General features: G+C 42.6%; 1 protein-coding gene across 4 annotated transcripts in view; it reads right to left on the bottom strand.

Moving 5' to 3' along the window:
- The window catches only part of esrrga (estrogen-related receptor gamma a), a 54,016-nt gene that overhangs the window by 20,977 nt on the left and 13,257 nt on the right, over window positions 1-19,782 (bottom strand). For 2 of the 4 annotated variants that reach the window (XM_057025186.1, XM_057025184.1), the window contains exons 3-6: window positions 17,100-17,524; window positions 12,365-12,481; window positions 4,265-4,375; window positions 1,887-2,069 (exon numbers count right to left, since the gene is read on the bottom strand). In XM_057025186.1, the coding sequence (XP_056881166.1) occupies window positions 1,887-2,069; window positions 4,265-4,375; window positions 12,365-12,481; window positions 17,100-17,524 (836 nt within the window). The remainder of the gene's footprint in view (window positions 1-1,886; window positions 2,070-4,264; window positions 4,376-12,364; window positions 12,482-17,099; window positions 17,525-19,782) is intronic. The other 2 variants (XM_057025187.1, XM_057025185.1) reach the window with 2 other exon arrangements.

The following is a 19,782-nucleotide window of genomic DNA, read 5'->3' as shown; positions in this document are numbered from 1 at the left end:
TCAACACACACTTGAAGATAATGTGCACACTAATACACCACTAGAGACTTTAGTACACATCAAGGCCTTAATGGTTTTATACGTCTGCATAACCTACAGCTTTAAAACACAGTTCTAATACTTGACTCGTATAAACATGTATAGATATATAAATTTAACCTCTCAAACACACACACACACACACACACACACACACACACACACACACACACACACACACACACACACACGCGCGCACACACACACACACAGGCGCACACAAGCACATTCCTTGTTGGAAACAGGCCATGCATATGTGTGAAACCTCATTTTCATCTTCTAATGACATATCAAATGGTTGCATACAGCCAATAACAGTATGGAAATGAGCGTGCACAATCACATGCACAAAACATTAGAATAAAACAACCAATCGAATGCCCCATCAAAGCTCTAAGGTTGGGAAATCTGTGTCAACCACAGCGGGTCACACACCCACACCCACACACACACCCACACGTACACGTCTACCCTAGCCTTGTTATCCTGGGGCCTGTCTTGCAGGCAGCCTCTCTAACACTGAGTGATGTTTAAATTAGTTTACAATTTAGCCTCCTCGCTATCCGCAGACGGCTCTTAACTCAGGCTGTGCATGAGATGTGTTTTTGTGTGTGCGTTTCTGCGTGTGTGAGCGTAACAAATTGTTGCCAGTACGGCAGACATCTAATGACTTCAAATTAGCTGCCTGGCTCTCGCTTTGACATGTTGTTACCACTGTTAGTGGCCTGTGCGTGTGGAAGTGTGTATGCACGTGTGTGTGTGTGCTGCGCCGTGCAGCCATATCATGGAACATAAATTGGCTTCACCTCTCTTCTTTGTACCTCTGTCTTTTTTCCGTCTTTGTTTCCCTCTTCATCAATTTGATTTAAAAAAATTACTGTTATACAACAATTACTGAAGCGTGTGTGTTCACATGCACAGACTCATGTGTGGTCTGCTGTTACACAAATGCACATACACAGTACAAGATGTGGGAAGAGACAACTATGTAAAGGTTAACAGGTCTATACTTTTATTTACCACCAAGATTCAATCAGTTTTACCTATTTACGTGTGCAGCCGATCACTTTTTTGCATTCATCTATCTCCACCTGTGTGTATGTGTGTGTGAGACAGTATTGGATTAGTGTTCAGTGTTGTGAACAATGTGGTTTTCATAAAGTGTCCAGATGCACGCACGCTTGCACACTTGGAAGATGAAGAGTTCTATCTTTGGCTGTGAGCAGCGGATTGCCCTTCTCATTTATCTAATCATGCCATCTTCTCTCCTCCGCCAAGCAATTGTGGCGCTTGACTCCTTTTACACAGAAAGCTGTAACACACACACATAATCAGGTTCCTCGGTTCCATCATTGCACAGTGCTGAACTGTAACCAGTGATGAAGAAATTTTCTTCTCCATTCCCACATTTTAAAACAACAGGACTCATCTTATGTAAGTCTGAGACATAGATGCTGGATCCTGTTGAACCCTGCACACAGTTGCACTAAAGTGTCACATCAAGGCCGTCACATCTGCCTCTTGGTTTTTGTCTCTTTTCTCATGTTATCATTTGTAGGTTAGGCTTGTAGGTCAGTATTGTTATTTTAGGACTTTAGCAGCAGAGATCTTTGAAACATTTAAGCTTCCTCCTCTGAATTTAATTCATCTTGAGAAAACACAAGGCCAACATTGAAGCTTTAGTGTCAAGATGTGATGGGTGACAGGCTGGCCAGTTGTATGATGGTGGGTGAGAGGTCGCACCCGCAGCACCTGCATCTGATCCCAGTCTCACTCCAGTAGGTCAGACAGTGCACCTGCACATCTGTATATGTACACGCTTGATGTTTATTGCTTAATTTTCCTACCTGGGATATGTTTAGCCCAGCCGATGTTCACCACCAGCTCTCTGTCCGCCAGGTCACACAGCGTAGTCAGGGCCTTGATGTCGCTGTCTGGTACCGTCGGGTCTGGCATGGCATAAATCTTCTCTGGCTCAGCGACCAGCAAATGAGAGACGATTTTGTTATCTGCAAGGCAGCCAAAGGCAACTGACATGACCACCAGACAAGGAGAAAAACACAGAGACAGAGAGTTGGTGAATTTTTGCTGCGAATGACTACAAAGTGTTCTACAGCAAACGTAGGGCAGAAAAAGAATGGTTCATTTGCATAGTCTCCTCGTAACATGCTAGCTAGCACACAGGTTGCTATATGTTCATGTCTGTTAAAAAGAAGCAAAACGGCTGCTGTGAGGGTTAGACAGAAGCATATCACTTTCATATGTTAATATCAGTATTACTGCTCTTTTGTGCTTGATGTATATGCGTTACGCTCAGGAATTAGTCGTTAATCAAGCAGGATAATTGATCTGACTGCTGTATTACAGCATGACTACCTTTGGAACTATAGTTGGGAAGATAAAATGTAAAAAAAATCCCCAGTTTTCATTCTGGAGTTGTTGCAAGATATGATTAAAGATGAGCACTGTTGGTGAGTCAACTTGTTCACAACATTGTATTATGCATTACCGCCTCAAACATCAAGTCAACCAGTCCTCACTGACACATACAGACGAGGAAGATTATATGGAAACCAAACAGCTCAGCTGGTAATGGTGACATGTGGTGATGAGATCTCTATGGCCCATTAGTGACAGACCCTGATACCCTGCTTCCAAATTAATCCACCAACTAATCAAGCATGGGAATAATAACAGGGGATAGAAGTGAGAGAGGAGTGAGGGGAGGGAAGAAAGAGTGACAAATAAGAGGAGGAAAAAAATAACAGCGAACAGACAGGTAGAATTAAAGTCATGGACAGATCGTAAAAAGACAGACAGGAAGAGTGGAGAGAGCGACAGCTAGTAGAGATAAACAACAGAAGGGAGTGAATCAGAGTTGGGGGGGATGAGACGTGTATTGATCTCACACTCGCCACCCCCACAAACACACTTGCACATAAATATATATTCTTTTCTTCCTCTTCGGTCTAGCTCCAGCTCCAGGGTCGTTTGAACCAAAACAATCCCAGTCACTGTGTGGTATCTGTGGGTAAATCTTATTTAATGTTTCCCTAATTAGAATCAATGGAAGCCCATTTCCAAACCCTGGGCTATTGTTCTGTTCTCACACAATCAATGGGGACACTGAAGCTGGGGATTGGGCTACAGATAGATGGGATGTCTGTGTGTGTCTGAGGGACAGAAAGATTTTTTGTTGCGTGTATCGACTGTGTGTCGGAGAAAAAGAACAAAAAACAAAACAGAAAGTCTACATTAAACTCTAGATTTGTGTTCTTTGAGAATCACGACAGGAACAACTCAGGACATTTATTTGGTTCTGTGTATGCACACACACACACACACACACACACACATTTATATTATCTAATCATTCTGGTGATTAGTAGTGCAGAAGTCCTGTAAGCTGTCGTGTCGTGCAGCCATTCAGCATATTGGCCTAAAGCAGAATATGCTACAGCTTTAAGCAAAATGGGCTTTGGGGACCAAGCTGCTAAACACTAGTCAATCTGCACTGCATGTGCGTGCGTGTGTTATGTGTGCCAGCAGACGGTTAGCTAAAGAGCTAACTCTAGTTTGATGTGGTTGCCAGATTGGATTTAATCCGGATTAGGGTTCTGGCCCATCCCCTCCCTTCCTCTCTCCTCATCTCATCTCATTCTCTCTGAGAAACCTCCTTGTTAAGGTGTAGTCTCTCTCTCTCTCTCTCTCCACCTGTCTCTCACTTTCTCTCAGTCAGGCATTCCCTTGTTAATTTTTCAATCATCAGGCTCTGGCTATGGTTTTGTTCTTTAATAGATGCAGCCAATCTAGCCAGAGCAAAATGAAGACCTTTATAGTGAAATATTACACATATAAAATGTTATGATCCCACACTAGTAGCTGTAGAGACAAGGAAATAAACTCTGGTTGGAACAGATGGCCTCCCAACATTGTGACTGTGTGTGTGTGTGTGTGTGTGTGTGTGTTTACATGACTTTAGTGTCCCATTAGTGTAGAATTGGATGGATTGGCCTTATCTTATACATGTGGATTACAACAAAACTGCCTCCACAAAATGAGATAATACATTGGAATTTCAATATTTTCAATGCTTTTCTAGAGAGCATAAGTGATTAGTTGTGCAGTACGACATATGATCCTTCAGAGATGCTTCCAGATCACAGGAAGAGCTATTACAGGTGCTGTTACCAGCAACTTTGGACGTGTCTTTGCATTCTCTTACATGGCTTCTTTGCAGGCAAAGCCAGTTGTGGGTTCAGGTATGGACTGTTGTCAGCATCTATTCTGCGTTTGTACTTCTGTCTGCCTCCACGGACCCGGTCCAGACGAACACCTGTGGGCAAAGGAACAAGGATATCAAGACAAAAAGCACCACACAGGAAGTGAGTGCAATCACACAAGTAAAACAAGCACGCAATGGTGTCCAAATTCCACTGTACTGCATTTTTTTTACACCAAAATCTATTATCAGATATTTAGGATAGATATTACCGTATATCCTTTCCATCCTCTCTTACCGTTTGCAGCCGTGCAGTTACGGGTGGACTTCAGTTAATTTTAGGGGCTCTATTAGAGTGCAAAACCTAATGGTGCTCTTCTGACTTTTCCCATGTTTCTGGTCCAGTCTATGTTGCTGTTTCTTTCTCTTTCTGTCTTGTTAATTAATTGACACAAAGGAGTCCTAATTTAATTAGGCCAATCTCTCAGGGGATTGGGTGTTACCGTGGTTACCACTTAAAGATGGATAAGGACGACAGAGGTGTCATGAACCTAGGAGGGGAAGAGTATAAGGGAAAAGAGGAGGATTCAATAAAGATTATCAAATATTTCAAGCTGACAGTTTTGGTCTGGGAAAAGGATTTTCCACCAAATAACTTCAGCTCTACGACATGGTTCTGATTTCTATACAATAAATGACAGCAGTCATTACATCAGCGTTCCCTGAGCAACCTTGCATCTCAATGAATTTTAATAAAACTGTGAAGCAAAAGCAGCTGAGATGAGAGTAGCGGGACTATTTTCGAACAGATAGATTAAATCCACAGAAAAATGTGCTGACGCCAACCAAGACAAAAAAGAGATTTAAGAAAAATGATCATAGAAAGTAAAAATTGGTGCACATGACACTAATAAGTGCTTGTTTGTGGTGAACACAATAATTTACATAACAATATCTTACCAAGACCTTAAATGAGCTTTTGAAATGTAAATTTAACTCTCAAACCAGTGAACTGTACATGCCGTGTGTGTGTCTGTGTTTGTGTGTGTGTGGGGGGGGGGGGCCAAAACGGCTGACAGCCCAGGTATGCTGTTCGAGCATGTGTGTGTGTGTGTGTGTGTGTGTGCATGTGTGTGCATGTGTGTGATGGTGGTGGGGCGGCAGTGTCAGCAAACGGTCAAGAATCTCTGAACACCAGGGGGTACAAAGCCACACAAACACACTTTCTGTTTTTCTATCACACACACACGGTATTTTCACACAACATTTACACTCGTTTAGGTAAGCTCTGACAAACCGCTTGCTCAGTTGCTACCTGGGTCACCGGCAGGTCAGAAGTAAAGCATCAAGTATAGGAGAAGGTGCAGAAGATGGTCGGAAGAAGGGATGATTTAGAGGTCTGGCATGAAGGTATAAGTGAAGGATAAGTGAAAAAAATATTCTTTCGTCAAAAATTAAAGTCACCTGCCTTCCTGCTCAACTGTGAGAGACAATAAAGTTGCTGTTTAGAGTATAAAGCTACTCCATTTATGACACTATGACCGGTGGTGCTGTTACTGTTGAGTCAGACAGTCTATGGAGGTTATTTAATGCCTTTTCTTTCGTGTTTAAACACACTGCACAGGCTTTGGACATCATGCACTAATTCCAACATGCAGACGTCCAATATTTCCCTTTCCTTGGATGGTAAAGCCTCAGCGCTGCTGAGCTCACTTTATAAAGAGCCCTCTCTAACTACCTCATTTATTTTCCACCAAATTAACTCTCTCTCAACACTGATTAATGATCAAATCTAAATGAATCAAATTAAAAATTGAAAATTATATTTCCAAAGTCCACAAAAAGGAAAGAGGGGAAGGCTGGGGAAGAGTGAGAGTGTGCTCTCTCCGCTTAACAAATGAGCCTTCAAATAATAAAGAATGGGCAACAGGGACAGGAAAGACTGAACCAAGACTGGAGGGGAGAGAGAAAGGGTCATGGAGGAGAAGTGTGTGTATAAAAAGAGCAAATGAGCAGCAGAAAAATGGAACAAATATGGACGAAAAACAAATATAGGACAGAAAAGGAGTGCAGTCTTTCTGTTCATCATCTTTACAATCACACCCATGTTTTTCTTTGTCATGATAACACACACGCACACACACGCGCGCACACACACACATGCATACGCACGCACGCACGCACACACACACACACACACACACACACACACACACACACACACACACGAGTGATGAAGGTGAATCATTTCTGTCATGGGAATATTGCTGGCTGTCAATAGCACAATCTGCACTGATCACATCAGCATGGATTTTACACAGCATTGGCATCACTCTGTGTTACCACGTTTGTGTGTGTGTAAGTGTGTGTGTGTGTGTGTGTGGTGTGTGTGTGTGTGCATGTGTGTGATGGTGGTGGGGCGGCAGTGTCAGCAAACGGTCAAGAATCTCTGAACACCAGGGGGTACAAAGCCACACAAACACACTTTCTGTTTTTCTATCACACACACACGGTATTTTCACACAACATTTACACTCGTTTAGGTAAGCTCTGACAAACCGCTTGCTCAGTTGCTACCTGGGTCACCGGCAGGTCAGAAGTAAAGCATCAAGTATAGGAGAAGGTGCAGAAGATGGTTGGAAGAAGGGATGATTTAGAGGTCTGGCATGAAGGTATAAGTGAAGGATAAGTGAAAAAAATATTCTTTCGTCAAAAATTAAAGTCACCTGCCTTCCTGCTCAACTGTGAGAGACAGTAAAGTTGCTGTTTAGAGTATAAAGCTACTCCCTTTATGACACTATGACCGGTGGTGCTGTTACTGTTGAGTCAGACAGTCTATGGAGGTTATTTAATGCCTTTTCTTTCGTGTTTAAACACACTGCACAGGCTTTGGACATCATGCACTAATTCCAACATGCAGACGTCCAATATTTCCCTTTCCTTGGACGGTAAAGCCTCAGCGCTGCTGAGCTCACTTTATAAAGAGCCCTCTCTAACTACCTCATTTATTTTCCACCAAATTAACTCTCTCTCAACACTGATTAATGATCAAATCTAAATGAATCAAATTAAAAATTGAAAATTATATTTCCAAAGTCCACAAAAAGGAAAGAGGGGAAGGCTGGGGAAGAGTGAGAGTGTGCTCTCTCCGCTTAACAAATGAGCCTTCAAATAATAAAGAATGGGCAACAGGGACAGGAAAGACTGAACCAAGACTGGAGGGGAGAGAGAAAGGGTCATGGAGGAGAAGTGTGTGTATAAAAAGAGCAAATGAGCAGCAGAAAAATGGAACAAATATGGACGAAAAACAAATATAGGACAGAAAAGGAGTGCAGTCTTTCTGTTCATCATCTTTACAATCACACCCATGTTTTTCTTTGTCATGATAACACACACGCACACACACACGTGCGCACACACACACATGCATACGCACGCACGCACGCACACACACACACACACACACACACACACAAACACACACACACACACACACGAGTGATGAAGGTGAATCATTTCTGTCATGGGAATATTGCTGGCTGTCAATAGCACAATCTGCACTGATCACATCAGCATGGATTTTACACAGCATTGGCATCACTCTGTGTTACCACGTTTGTGTGTGTGTAAGTGTGTGTGTGTGTGTGTGTGCGAACGTGCCTGTGTGTGAGTGTGAGAGTGTGTGTGTATGTTTGAGTGAGTGTCTGTGTTTATGTGTGAGTGTGTGTTTGAATAGTTGAAGAATTGCAAGTAAAATGCCTTCGACACCCAAGTGTTTTTGAAGAAAGATGCATGTCTCTAACAGGTAGAGAGAAATGGGAAGAGATGGAGGAGAAGAAAGGAGGAGATGGAAATGGATTGATTTCAGATGGTCAATGATTAGATAACATAATGAACGGGTGAAAGAGAGGAGTGTTCAGGTGGAAAAAGTGTAAGACCGGGACAGTGGGAAAAATAAATAAGGGGATTCTTGTTGATGACAATAGGAAACACTCAAAAGGAAAAAGTGGAAAATCTAAAAAAGAAAAGAGAGGAAGAACTGAAATTGTAACAGAGTTGAACACCCAGTATTAGTGATGCTGGAGGGAAGTAGTTGTTTGAATTAATTCAAGATGAATGTAAAGATTTGACAAGAAAGAAAAAGAGAAGGGATGACAAAAGAAGAAAATGAAGCGAGAGCGCAGGACGGAGAGGAAGATAAGAGGGAAAAGTGTGCGGTGTCATGCAGTGACGTTGGTTTAGACCAGAACAAATCTCAACAGAAGCGCCTGAGGCAGCGGGCAGGTGGCCGTCACTGGTATGTGAACAGGAGTGTGTGTGAGTGTGCGTGAGGAACCATGACAATGCTGCCTTCTTCATAGAAACAGCTCGGTCTCTTAAACAGACACAGAAAACACTGATATATATTCCAAAACAGGACATCCAGAGAAAACCAACCTGGAGCTTACCTGTACATTAGTGGCATTTATCTGATTAATTAAGGCTTGTGTTCAGGGATGGTGGTGGTTGGGGAGAGTTCTTACTCTTATTGTTGTCTTGGTATGTGCCTTCTGCCCTGAACACAGAGTGCATGTGAAACACTATGGACCACTTAGGTGTACCTCTCACCGTATTTCCATTATCACTCTCCTCTATCTGGGCTGCAACCAGATTCTACACACACACACACACACACACACACACACACACACACACACGCATGCACACACTCCAGGACATACGCTACCCAGCCAGATTTAGCTACAAGTTTCCCATGAGGGAACACCAGACGCCACCAGTTGTCTGGCACTCCTCTCCTCTGTTTCCTCATCCTCTTCTCTGCTCCTTTTATTCCCTCCATAGTTTCTTCCTAACAATCATCTCTTCACAATTGAATGTTAACTTTTATCTGAAATCCTTTTTGAAATTTTTGTGCTGTCTGAAAGTAATGCATCAGTTGGTCATCTCAATTATGGTGCGTGAGTGTGTGTGTATTTGTGTGTGTGTGTGTGAGAGAGAGCAACCATAAAGACTCTGGATGGCAGCAGGGAGAATTGTTGAGCTATGAAGAGAGTTATGATGCACAGCACCAGCTGTACATACACACCAAACACATGAGCACCATCATTCACACAGACTGGGGCCTTCCACCTGGTCTCACTCATTAGGTCTTAGAGGCCGGGGGGAGCATGGCCAAAGTTGGCAAGTGTGGTGTGTGTGTGTATGTGCAGTTGTGCGATGGGGGCAGTGTGCCAAGGTTTATATTAGCAGTCTGTGGACTTTCCTCTCTGGTAAACTACCATCTGAATCCAGTTGGCTGTACGGCAAAACCGAGATGGAGTCTTTAGTTGTGGATTCACCATGATTCACGTGTGATCATCAAATCTGTCGCATTAAAGGCAGCAAATGTGTCACTGTGGCCATATGCACATGTACATTTATCTTGCTGGCCCATGGATGGAGTCCCTCTGCCAACGGTCTTCATGTTCACATGTCTGTTCAGTGTTTTCTTGTTTATGATAATTCAACACATCACTGCTGAATCTGTTCTGCCAGTATGAAATGAGCAGTAATCAGTACAGTGATGCCAGATTTTTAACTTCACAATTAAAATAAAACTGTGAACACAATGCTTTACAAATCCTATTTCACTCCTTTTTGGTCAAATACTTTAACTGTAACGTTGCTCTTTTCTCACACTACCCTCCACTCATTAAGCCCCACCCACACGACCTTTTGCTCTTCAGCTGACGCATCATTATGACCTCATTAAAAATGGACAGCCAGCCATTGCCAGAGGGGAAGTTCTTATAATATAGTCAGGTCCTTTAATTGCTTTGCTCCAGAAATTAGCTAGTACATATTGGTGGGTGGGTGTCCCATGGTCGTTTATTTCTCCAGTTTAACCCTACCACCCCCCACCACCACCCCCCACTCCTTTACTTCTCTGCATGAACAATAGTCAATATTTCACACAGTTAGGAGTGAGTGGATATTCACATTATCAGGTCAGGTGTGTGGTGAAAAGAACATAAAAAACAGCAGCAGTTTGAATTGGTTTACTGACCCTCTGGCCTCTTCTCTGCTCTCTTTCTGACACACACACACACACACACACACACACACACACACACACACACACACACACACACACATGCACACACACATTCACAGCTTCCTTCCTGCCTCACTTGCTCTTCATCTCACCTACTTTGTCTCCCAGAGCGACAAAGCTAATTTGAGGCCAATCTTGCCCTGAGGGGTAAACTTCAGCATCTAAACAGGGACACACACACACACACACACACACACACACACACACAACACACACACACACACACACACACATACACACACAAACACACACACACTACACCAGGTCTGCCTGTCCACCCTTATACGTATATTGTATGTATATATGTGTGTGTATGTGCATGTGTGTGTTGGTGATGAGTGTACATGGAGTAGAGAGACAGTAGCAAAAAACGGCAGCAATAGTTCTGGCCTCTTACAATGCTCTGTGGGCAAACCACATCCCAGAGTGTTAAAATCAATACCATGCTTTCCCCTCCGACTATTTATTCTGTGCTACTAAAAATATGGATGTGTTTAAACTCCGATACTAAAATGGGACGGTCATTAATAATATGTATGTGAGGATCTTGTTCATCGACAAAAGGTCATGTGGTTTCCGTGTCCAGTATGAGGATGTGGTCTGAGCTCTGAACACTGAGACTCACGGAAGTGCCAACAGCACATGCACTTACACTTGTGTGTGTGCACATCTGTGGCCACACAAACACGGATGTGACCAAACAGGAGATGAGACATAGGTTCTGCTTATGTCAGATCAACTGGGACTGAGAAAAAGCAAACGCCCCGACAGCACCTTCTTTGGACTCTGTGTGTGTGTGTATGTGCACGAGGAAAGTAGGAGGCAAATGAGAAAGTGCATTAGTTCTGAGCTTTTGCAGATGATAAACCTTTCAAATCAAATATATAATGAAACTAATATCAGAGCCAGGGCTGCATCAGGAACATGTTGACACTGATGTTGTTCTTATTGTGAGTAAAATGTGCTTGTGTGACTCTAACGTCTGCTTTAATAATGATGATGTTTTCATGTGATCATGTTTGTGGTTTAGGAGCTGGAAGGAAGGGGGTGGGTGCCAAAAGGATGGAGACAAAAGGGCTGAAAAGGAGAGTGAATAGATGAAATGAAAGAGACACAACACAACCAGTGGAATAACATTGAGTGGGAGAAATGGAGAGAAAGATGAAGACAGGAATGGATGGAAGAAGGGCTGGCAGAAGCATGCTCCCTGACCAATGTGAGGAAGGGGGCGTAGGCCAGGTCTCCCATCAATTACAACCTTGACCCTCGTCTCTTTTCTTCTCCTCTCCCTCTCTCACACACTTTCTGCTCCATTCAACCATCAGTCCCAGCCTCTCGTCCTCCCTTGGTCCCTCTCCTCCCCTCTTCTCTCCTCCTATAAATCAATCTCTTCTCCCTCCATTCCTCCCCCAAGCTTTCTCTCACCCCTCCCCTTGCCCAGCTTTCTCTCTCTCTGTTCCTCCTGACTCATCTCCCTCCTTTCATTGTTGGTAGTGCAGTGGGAGTAGAAAGGTCAGGCGTGGGCAGACGAGAGTGAGAGAACGAGGCTGAGGCAATGAATGAGAGTAAAAATGAGAGAATGAGTGTGCTTAATCAAAGTGTTGAGGAACAGCTAATATGGGGAGGAGCAGCTAACATATCTGGAGCTTTTCCTACAGCAATAATAAGTGCTGAGTGAGAGTGTTGCTGAGGTTGTGTCGATGTATCTGCGGTGGTCTTACTTCCTTAAATAATGTGGATAATTTACTCATGGGACAAAAACTAAAGTCATCTTGGGAACTTAGTCACCATGTACTGAATAAATCCCACATCCACGCATTTAACAAGAGCATTAGCTGTTTCTTACACAAACACTATTTTCATAAAAGAATGAGTGTTGTAAATGTAAATTTAGGCGTTTTAATTTGATATTCATGAGCCTCTTTTGATGAAAAGAACATATTAGCATTTCTTTAAAACACTACATGAGCTGATGAAGTTAATGAGGGTGAAACTTAAAGAGTTCTTACCCTCCCTCAACATGCCTACAGTCAGACACTTCATAAAGCGGCAGGCCTGGCATGACTTGCGTCTCCTTTTGGTGATCTCACACTCGTTGGTTGCTGGACAGCTGTACTCAATGTTGCCTGTAAAGGTGTTAATATGATGACAGAGGACAGAAAGAACAATTTTAATTCAAGACACACCAAAAGACAGATGGACAAATCATCTGTCAGCTAAAAGAAATTACCGGTAGTCAGCATACGCTGCTCCAGGACAGACAGAAAACACCTACATTCTGTTTTAGCTACAAACTGTTTCTATGGAACCATAATAACACAGATGGAGCAATTCACATCAAACATTTTCTGTATCACTAATGACTTACCTTCATTACCTGATATGCTGTAAGATTCAAACTTTATAAATGCCCCATTTGTCTGGGTTCTACTTGTGTGTATTGCACAAGTGTACATGTGACATTGCACAAGCAGACCGAGGTTGCGTGAGAAGCTGCACTTCAGTCACGGAAACACTAAGGTGTAAAGATGTGGTTAAGATTATTAGCTGATGTAAGTCTATTAACTTCACAAGCTTTGCCAGCAAAAACAACAACAAGGTGACTGTTAGAATCTTTGCTTCCCATGATGGCTGGTCAATTTTGACCAGAATAATGTGTCCATTTTCTTCAGATGTGGGAAGGCATAAATATCCAATATCGAAAAAATACAAGTGTAAAGCAAATGTAAAGTCCCCTGTTAGGTATCTACAAGTGAAAACCAGGCAACATTTCTGCCCAGTAGATATTCAATGCTCAGTCAGGTGATGTTGGCAAAACAAAGGTGTGATTAAGTTGGCTTTAGTTTAGTTTATTTAGTATTAGAGGAAACCACCAGGATGGGCAGAGCCACAAGAGATGAGAAAAATGCATTGGCAAGCAAAGGTCTTTTCTTAATTCAGACTTCAACTTGTAAATTCTGGATGAACTGAGAAGAAAGCAACACCTCCTTTACGTTCAGTCCTACAAACTGACACCATGTGCATGTGGTTCCATTTGCCCTGGAGAAAATGTGATGCCTAAACTACTGTACAGATTAAGCTAGAAGAGACGTTGTTGCCATCTCTTGGTGCCCACTGACTACAGTGCACCAGCATCTCTGACTGGAACAACATAAACAGTGATTACTATTGACTGTTGCTGCGCAGAGGATGTTTTCTAATTATTGGGCTGATTAAAGGGGCTAGTTAGCTTGAGAAAAGGCTAAATGCACAAGAACTTCCTAATGGGTAACAAGATGCTCATTAATCAGTCTTGTTAGTTAGAGGAAGCGCTAAACATGCTAAATGCTGGGGTAACCCTTATAGCTTAATGGACACTACTAATGGGACTAGTTAGATTACAGCAATAATTACATATTGATGCTACAGGAGGACCAAATTAATTCAGCAATTAAGGAGAACAGTTATGCAGCACTAAGGCTAAATGTGTTAATGACAGAATCGTGTGGGTTAATGGATGGTCAGTGAGGGGACTTTGTAAACCAGGAAGTGCAGCTAAGTGAATAACTGCTGTTAAGAACCACTTCTGTGGCTGGTGGCATTAAGCCTAAATGTTTTAAATCCTCTTTGAGCATATCAAGCTGCTGCATAGTTGTAATAATATATAGCTTCTTATTCATTGGGTGAAACTACAGGCATGACAAAAAATGTTAGTGAAATGTGTTCTTCCAGTTCTTACGATGATTTAAATTCACATGAAGTCATTTGTGTTCGACACATATGATTTTTTTTGGTTGTGAAATGCGGTCTGTCGGCTGAATGCAGAGATCATGCTTGGACCCCCCAGACAGGTTCTTACACTCTTCTCTCTATAATGGGTGACTTTTTAAAGTATGTGTCTGATTGGGGGTATACAAGCCTCAAATCCCCTGAAATCTCCTTTGAGATATGTTGGCATGTCCACCTTCTGCATGACAGCTGCTCCAGTCTCTGCACATCATGTAGATTCTGTATACCTTAGAAGGATTTCTTTCTTTTTATGGCCCAACAAGCCTTTTTATGCATGTTTTCATCCTTCATTGGAACTCTAACTTTGAGTGTCCTCTCTGTTAATCTGATCTCCCCTACAAATATTATCACTACATGTTTTCCCTTATGCTGCTGCCTTATTCCTTCTGTCTCTCCATTTTAATGTCCTTTTTCTCCCTTTCCTGCCCCTTCTCCCTCCCCCACATGCTCTCCCCTTTATCCCTTTTTCTCAATAAGGGAGTGATAGATGCAGGTTGTCAGGTGTCGCTGGACAGATGCCACAGAAACAACAGCTGCCAGAGTCACTTCCTCCACGCTGTGGCACGCACACACTTTTAAATCCTCTCCCCCTACTCTCCTCTCCTCCTACTCACTTCACCTCCTCTCTTCTCCTACTCTCCAGTCTTCTCTTACTGTCTTATCCTCTTTTCCTCTCCTCATACTCTCTTCTTCTCCTCCTTTCCTCTCCTCTCCTCCTTTCTCCTCTCTGTCCAGCTGGATGTGTTTTTTTGGTGATTACCTGCAGTTTTATTGGCTAATGGGTTGAAACATACCAATATGTCTGCCACTGCCCATCTGAGGCTGGCACTGCTACCCAGCCAAGATGGACACACACAGACACACACACACACACACACACACACACAGACACAGACACAGACACAGACACACAGACACACACACACACACACACACACACACACACACACACACACACACACACACACACACACACACACACACACACACACACACACACACACCTTGTGTATATTCATAGACAAGCCCACATGCACGCGGTTACATTTCCACCCATGTGAGTGGATAAACTCAAGCCCTCACACAGGCACAGAGGGGAACACAAACACACGTTCACACTTTGGTTGTGTTTGGCTCATGTGGCAGCCAGAGATGATGTCATGACCCATTTGTTCTAGGGGGTCCAAGACTGCTCAGTCTGCATCCAGACATCCAGGAAACTCATTTATATAATATAAAGCTTGTGTTCACTTTTTAAATAGCCTTGCAATGAACAATCTCAGTTGATGATATTATTAAATCATTTCAAATTAGAAGCCAGAGTCAGAGTCTTGACCTTTACCTTTAAACTCTGAATGTCCTGATTATATCAATACATTCCACCAACTTCATGAGATTGACGGATTACAAATATAAATGAGCAGATGTCAGACAGTGGACACAGCCCTGTTTAAACCAGGTCAAGGTCATCTATATACACCTATACCCCAAGCATTATGGCCATATGTTTACAAGGTTCACGTTTTTAATATAGAACTGTATCTAAAACTACATTACCTTTAACAAGACCTCACAATAAATGAAAATTCACCTTACAACGTAAATGCTCTGACAGATAAACCTAGGGTTAACCTTACACGGTGTGATTACAAAGTCCTGTAAGTGGCTTAACTGTACAGTATATCATGCTGTATATGCTGTTGTCTATATGAAATTGCTTCTATAGATCTGTTTGGCCCCTTTATCTCTGCATGCCTGTACCAATCTCTGTCAGGATTGCACCGAGGCTTGAGCTCATCCCACAATAAACACATACAGGTCATCTCTCCATAGTGGTGACCATCTCGTAGATGTAAGACCCCAGGACATTCTGGCACTCTCTGGGGCTTTAGTAGGAAAGCTGCTTATCTGAGGCAAAAGAAAGCAGGAACAGAGAGGTGGATGGATGAAGAGGCAGATAGATGAATCTTGTCTGATATGACCGACTGACTCAATTGATCAATGACACCTGGTCGGCTGGTTCTTGGTTATTGCAGCTGTGTCTTGACAGACAAGGAGGTTGGGTTTAAGATTATTACTGAACATAAAGTTGTCAAAGGTTGTTTGTCCCTTGTAGGGTCATATATACCACAGTGACCCTAGTTGAGAAAACCTTTCCACCATTTATCAGGCATAAAACACTTCAAAGTTACAGTAATGCCTAGGCGCTCTGTGTTCATGGATAAAATAGTGCTGTGCAGTATGGATGGCATGAGGGTGGCTCAAAGTAAACTTAAAATAAATAAAAAGAGGAGGGTAGCCTACATACCTGATGCATTTCTTGGACTCTTTCTAACAAGAGACAGGGGAAGGATTACTGTACTGTGTGGATTACGGCTCTATCCTCCCCTCTACTGCTGAACCTGAACTTCTGACCTCCAGGCGCAACCTCTGACCTTCCTCTGACACAACGTTATCTCCTCGACAACAGGCTTACAGCTAACACTCTCAATGTGGAGCCTAAGAAGCCAGATTGAAAACACTAGCTGAAAATTGAAATTACTGTTGATGAATAAAAGGTTAAATTTGAGGGTGAAAGGGAGGCGTGTCTCACAATCAGATGGATGTGTGATTGGATAGTTGTACTTGGGTGGGTTAAGCAGCAAGTGTGGCCAGAGGAGACTAGGTAGTGCAACATTCAGCAAGGACAGAGGAAAAAGTGGACCATGGTTGTGTCCCGACAGCCCGCTGAGTACTCAGAGGTTACGAGCAGCATATAAAATTGTAGGTCCACATCTGGCCTGGGGCTTCTATCGAATGTTCCAGATCGAGAATACCAGCTAAAATGCATGTGCATGTGACTCACTGCACTGTATGCTCAAGTCTATTTCATTGAAGCAGCCGTTAAAGGTGAATGAAATGAACTGTATCACAGAAATATGGACAGATACAAACAAGCATTGAGCATTCAGACAGAAGGCCAAAATGGGAGCCAACCTTGGATTGTGCGTTTGAAGAAAGCCTTGCAGGCCTCACAGGACGCCACTCCGTAGTGGTATCCCGATGCAATGTCCCCGCACACCAGACACAGCCTCTTCGGCATGGAATTTAACATGTACTCGCATTTAATCTGTGAATCTTCCCCAATAGTTGAAGAACAGTCCTCGTAACGCTTTGATCCAGGGCCACCGGTGGGACCTAGTGGCCCTGCATTGGAGCCATAAAGGCTGGGGGAGTCTAAACCGTTGGGGTGGCCGTTCATCGTAGACGAATACGAGCCAGAGGCGTCACTCGAGCCACCTGGGGAGTGATGGTTCAGACTGTCAGTAAGGGAGGCAGGACTAGATGGTTCAGTCTTTATATAAGAGGATGGACAGTTGGACTCAAGGTGGCGCTCCTTACTGGACATTCTGCAGAGGAGCCTAAAGAGGTGAGACAGGAAGAAACAGAGAAGAAAGGAAAAGTGTTAGAGAAAAACAATGCAAGAATATGACAAATGGTGTTAAAAGTGTTAAACAGACGAGACAAAGTCAAGAAAGTGTTTGAATTCAGTTTCACAAAGATTAGTGAACACAATACAACTACTGAGAGCTATTTAGGAGAGAAATGATGCCAAACTGAAGTTAGAGACATTAGTTGGAAGAAACAGACAAGATAAATGGTTTATTTAGGGGAACTGTGTAAGATGCAGAATCCTCTATACCAGCGTCCAAACACATGCACAAGGCCGGCGCTCATCCATCACTCTGCACTCAATAACAACTTGTTCTACATGAAGGTAATCAGTAAGCAGCCCTTCTGCTGCTCAATCATCCCAAACACACACACACACACACACACACACACACCTACCGTGCAATAACATTTTGTTGAAAAGCGCTCGTTTACAATATAAAATAATAAGCAATTATTTATTTTGTTTTCTGGAATCTCTTGTTCTTTTCTGATATTTTGTTTTTCTTTTCTCTGCTTCATTCCATCCCCCAATCCTCTCCTCTCCTCTCCTCTCCTCTCCTGCTTTTGCTTCTTCTCCCTGAGGAGGCTGGCCAGTGTCTCGTTAATGGCAGTTGTAATTAACAGCTATCTTCTTGCTGTCCATATCTCTCCATACATCCTTTTGTCTACCTTAGTATCTATCTACCTGTCTTCCTATCACCTCCCATTCACTGCCATCTCTCTAACTCAATCTCTCTCCACTCGCTTTCACTTCCTCTTTACATTACCATTCTCCATTTCTCCAACCCTGCTGTCCCTCCATTCTGTCTTTTCATTGTTAAAAGGCAGAAAGCACAAAAGAGGTTTTTAATTAAGGCAGGATGCTGCTAAACGAGGGGCTTCTAAAGTCCAGTCAGCCTGTAAAAGATCCCTGTTCTACAGGGACCCATAAAACACAGACAGCGCCTTGACGGAGAATGGAGAGCTGGGTGAGGAAAAAGGGCTGGGGAGGGGAGACAAAGTCAGGTAAGCAGATATGCAGCCATAATATAACATGGGTGGGTGGATGTGGACCTACAGGGGCTGGTGGGAATCTGTTTACATCAGAACTGTTTGAATTTGAAAGTGCAAACAGTGAATACCAAACAAACTTGTGAAATTACTTGAGATTTATAATGGCCGAAGCCCTTTCCTCTCATTAATACATTTAATACTGTTTTTTCTCAATCACATTGTTACAAAGTGTAAAATAAAATGGTCTGTGGTTGGATGGAGGGTAGACAAGATTAGCAATGAAGAAAGAATAATGATGCTCAAGAATAAATGGATGATGAGATCTCAGAGACAGAAAACAGAAAAGGGGTGAAAGTAGATGATGTGATGGTGGTTATTTAATCTTTTCTTCTCTTTTATTCCCTTTTGTGCCTCCTCCTTTTGACCGTCAATCCCTTTGAGGACCATTAAGTGAAAGAGTTTAAGTGCCAAAGATCTCAGGTGCTTTTTTTTTTTACCTTTTCCTCTCAAATTCTCATCCATCTTTTTCCCATTGCTCCTCTTTGCTCTTTTCTCTTGCTCTCATTTCCATCATTTTTTTCTCTCATGTACTTTTTCATTCCTTCCTTCTCTCATTCTGTCTATACATGAAAAATAATGGCCGTCAAAGGGGGAGGAATAAAAAGAATTAAAGGGAAGAGATGCGTGCAGAGGAGAGAAGAGGAAAGAAGATTAAGAAATCACAGAGTGCGCCGTGCTGAGCGAGAGGTTGAATGCATTTATGTATGTATGTTATCAGTATAATTACGGCTCCATGTAACGATGGCTCAGTGCTGAAAGAGCAGTCTTATTGTGACTGTCTCTTCAGAAAAGGGTTGAGAAAGAGGGGAGGAGGACGGATCCATTTTTTGATTCCATGTGTTTTTAGGTGCTTAAATACTATGGATTTGCCTAGTTGAGATGGAAAAGTTTTAACTCGTGTTTTTACATAGATTCATGGAGGTACAGAGTATGTTGAATCATGTTACTGCACAAAATAAGTGAAGGGGTCTAAGATCATCAGAGCTCTTTAAAAGAAGATGGATTTCTGTTCTGCTGAACTGTTCAAGTACATGACTGCAGGAACCGCAGAATGCAGTAAAACATAATTTATCAATTCAAAAACAGACAAAGAGAAAGAGTAGAACGTTGTCTAACAAATACAGGAGGAATGGAAAAGAAGAATCTTTATTTGAGGGTAGTTTAAAGGAAG

Source organism: Takifugu flavidus, chromosome 2, assembly GCF_003711565.1.
Source record: "Takifugu flavidus isolate HTHZ2018 chromosome 2, ASM371156v2, whole genome shotgun sequence".
Taxonomy (NCBI): domain Eukaryota; kingdom Metazoa; phylum Chordata; class Actinopteri; order Tetraodontiformes; family Tetraodontidae; genus Takifugu; species Takifugu flavidus.
The sequence above is the reverse complement of the archived record's forward strand: the minus strand, read 5'-3'. Positions and strand labels throughout refer to the sequence as shown.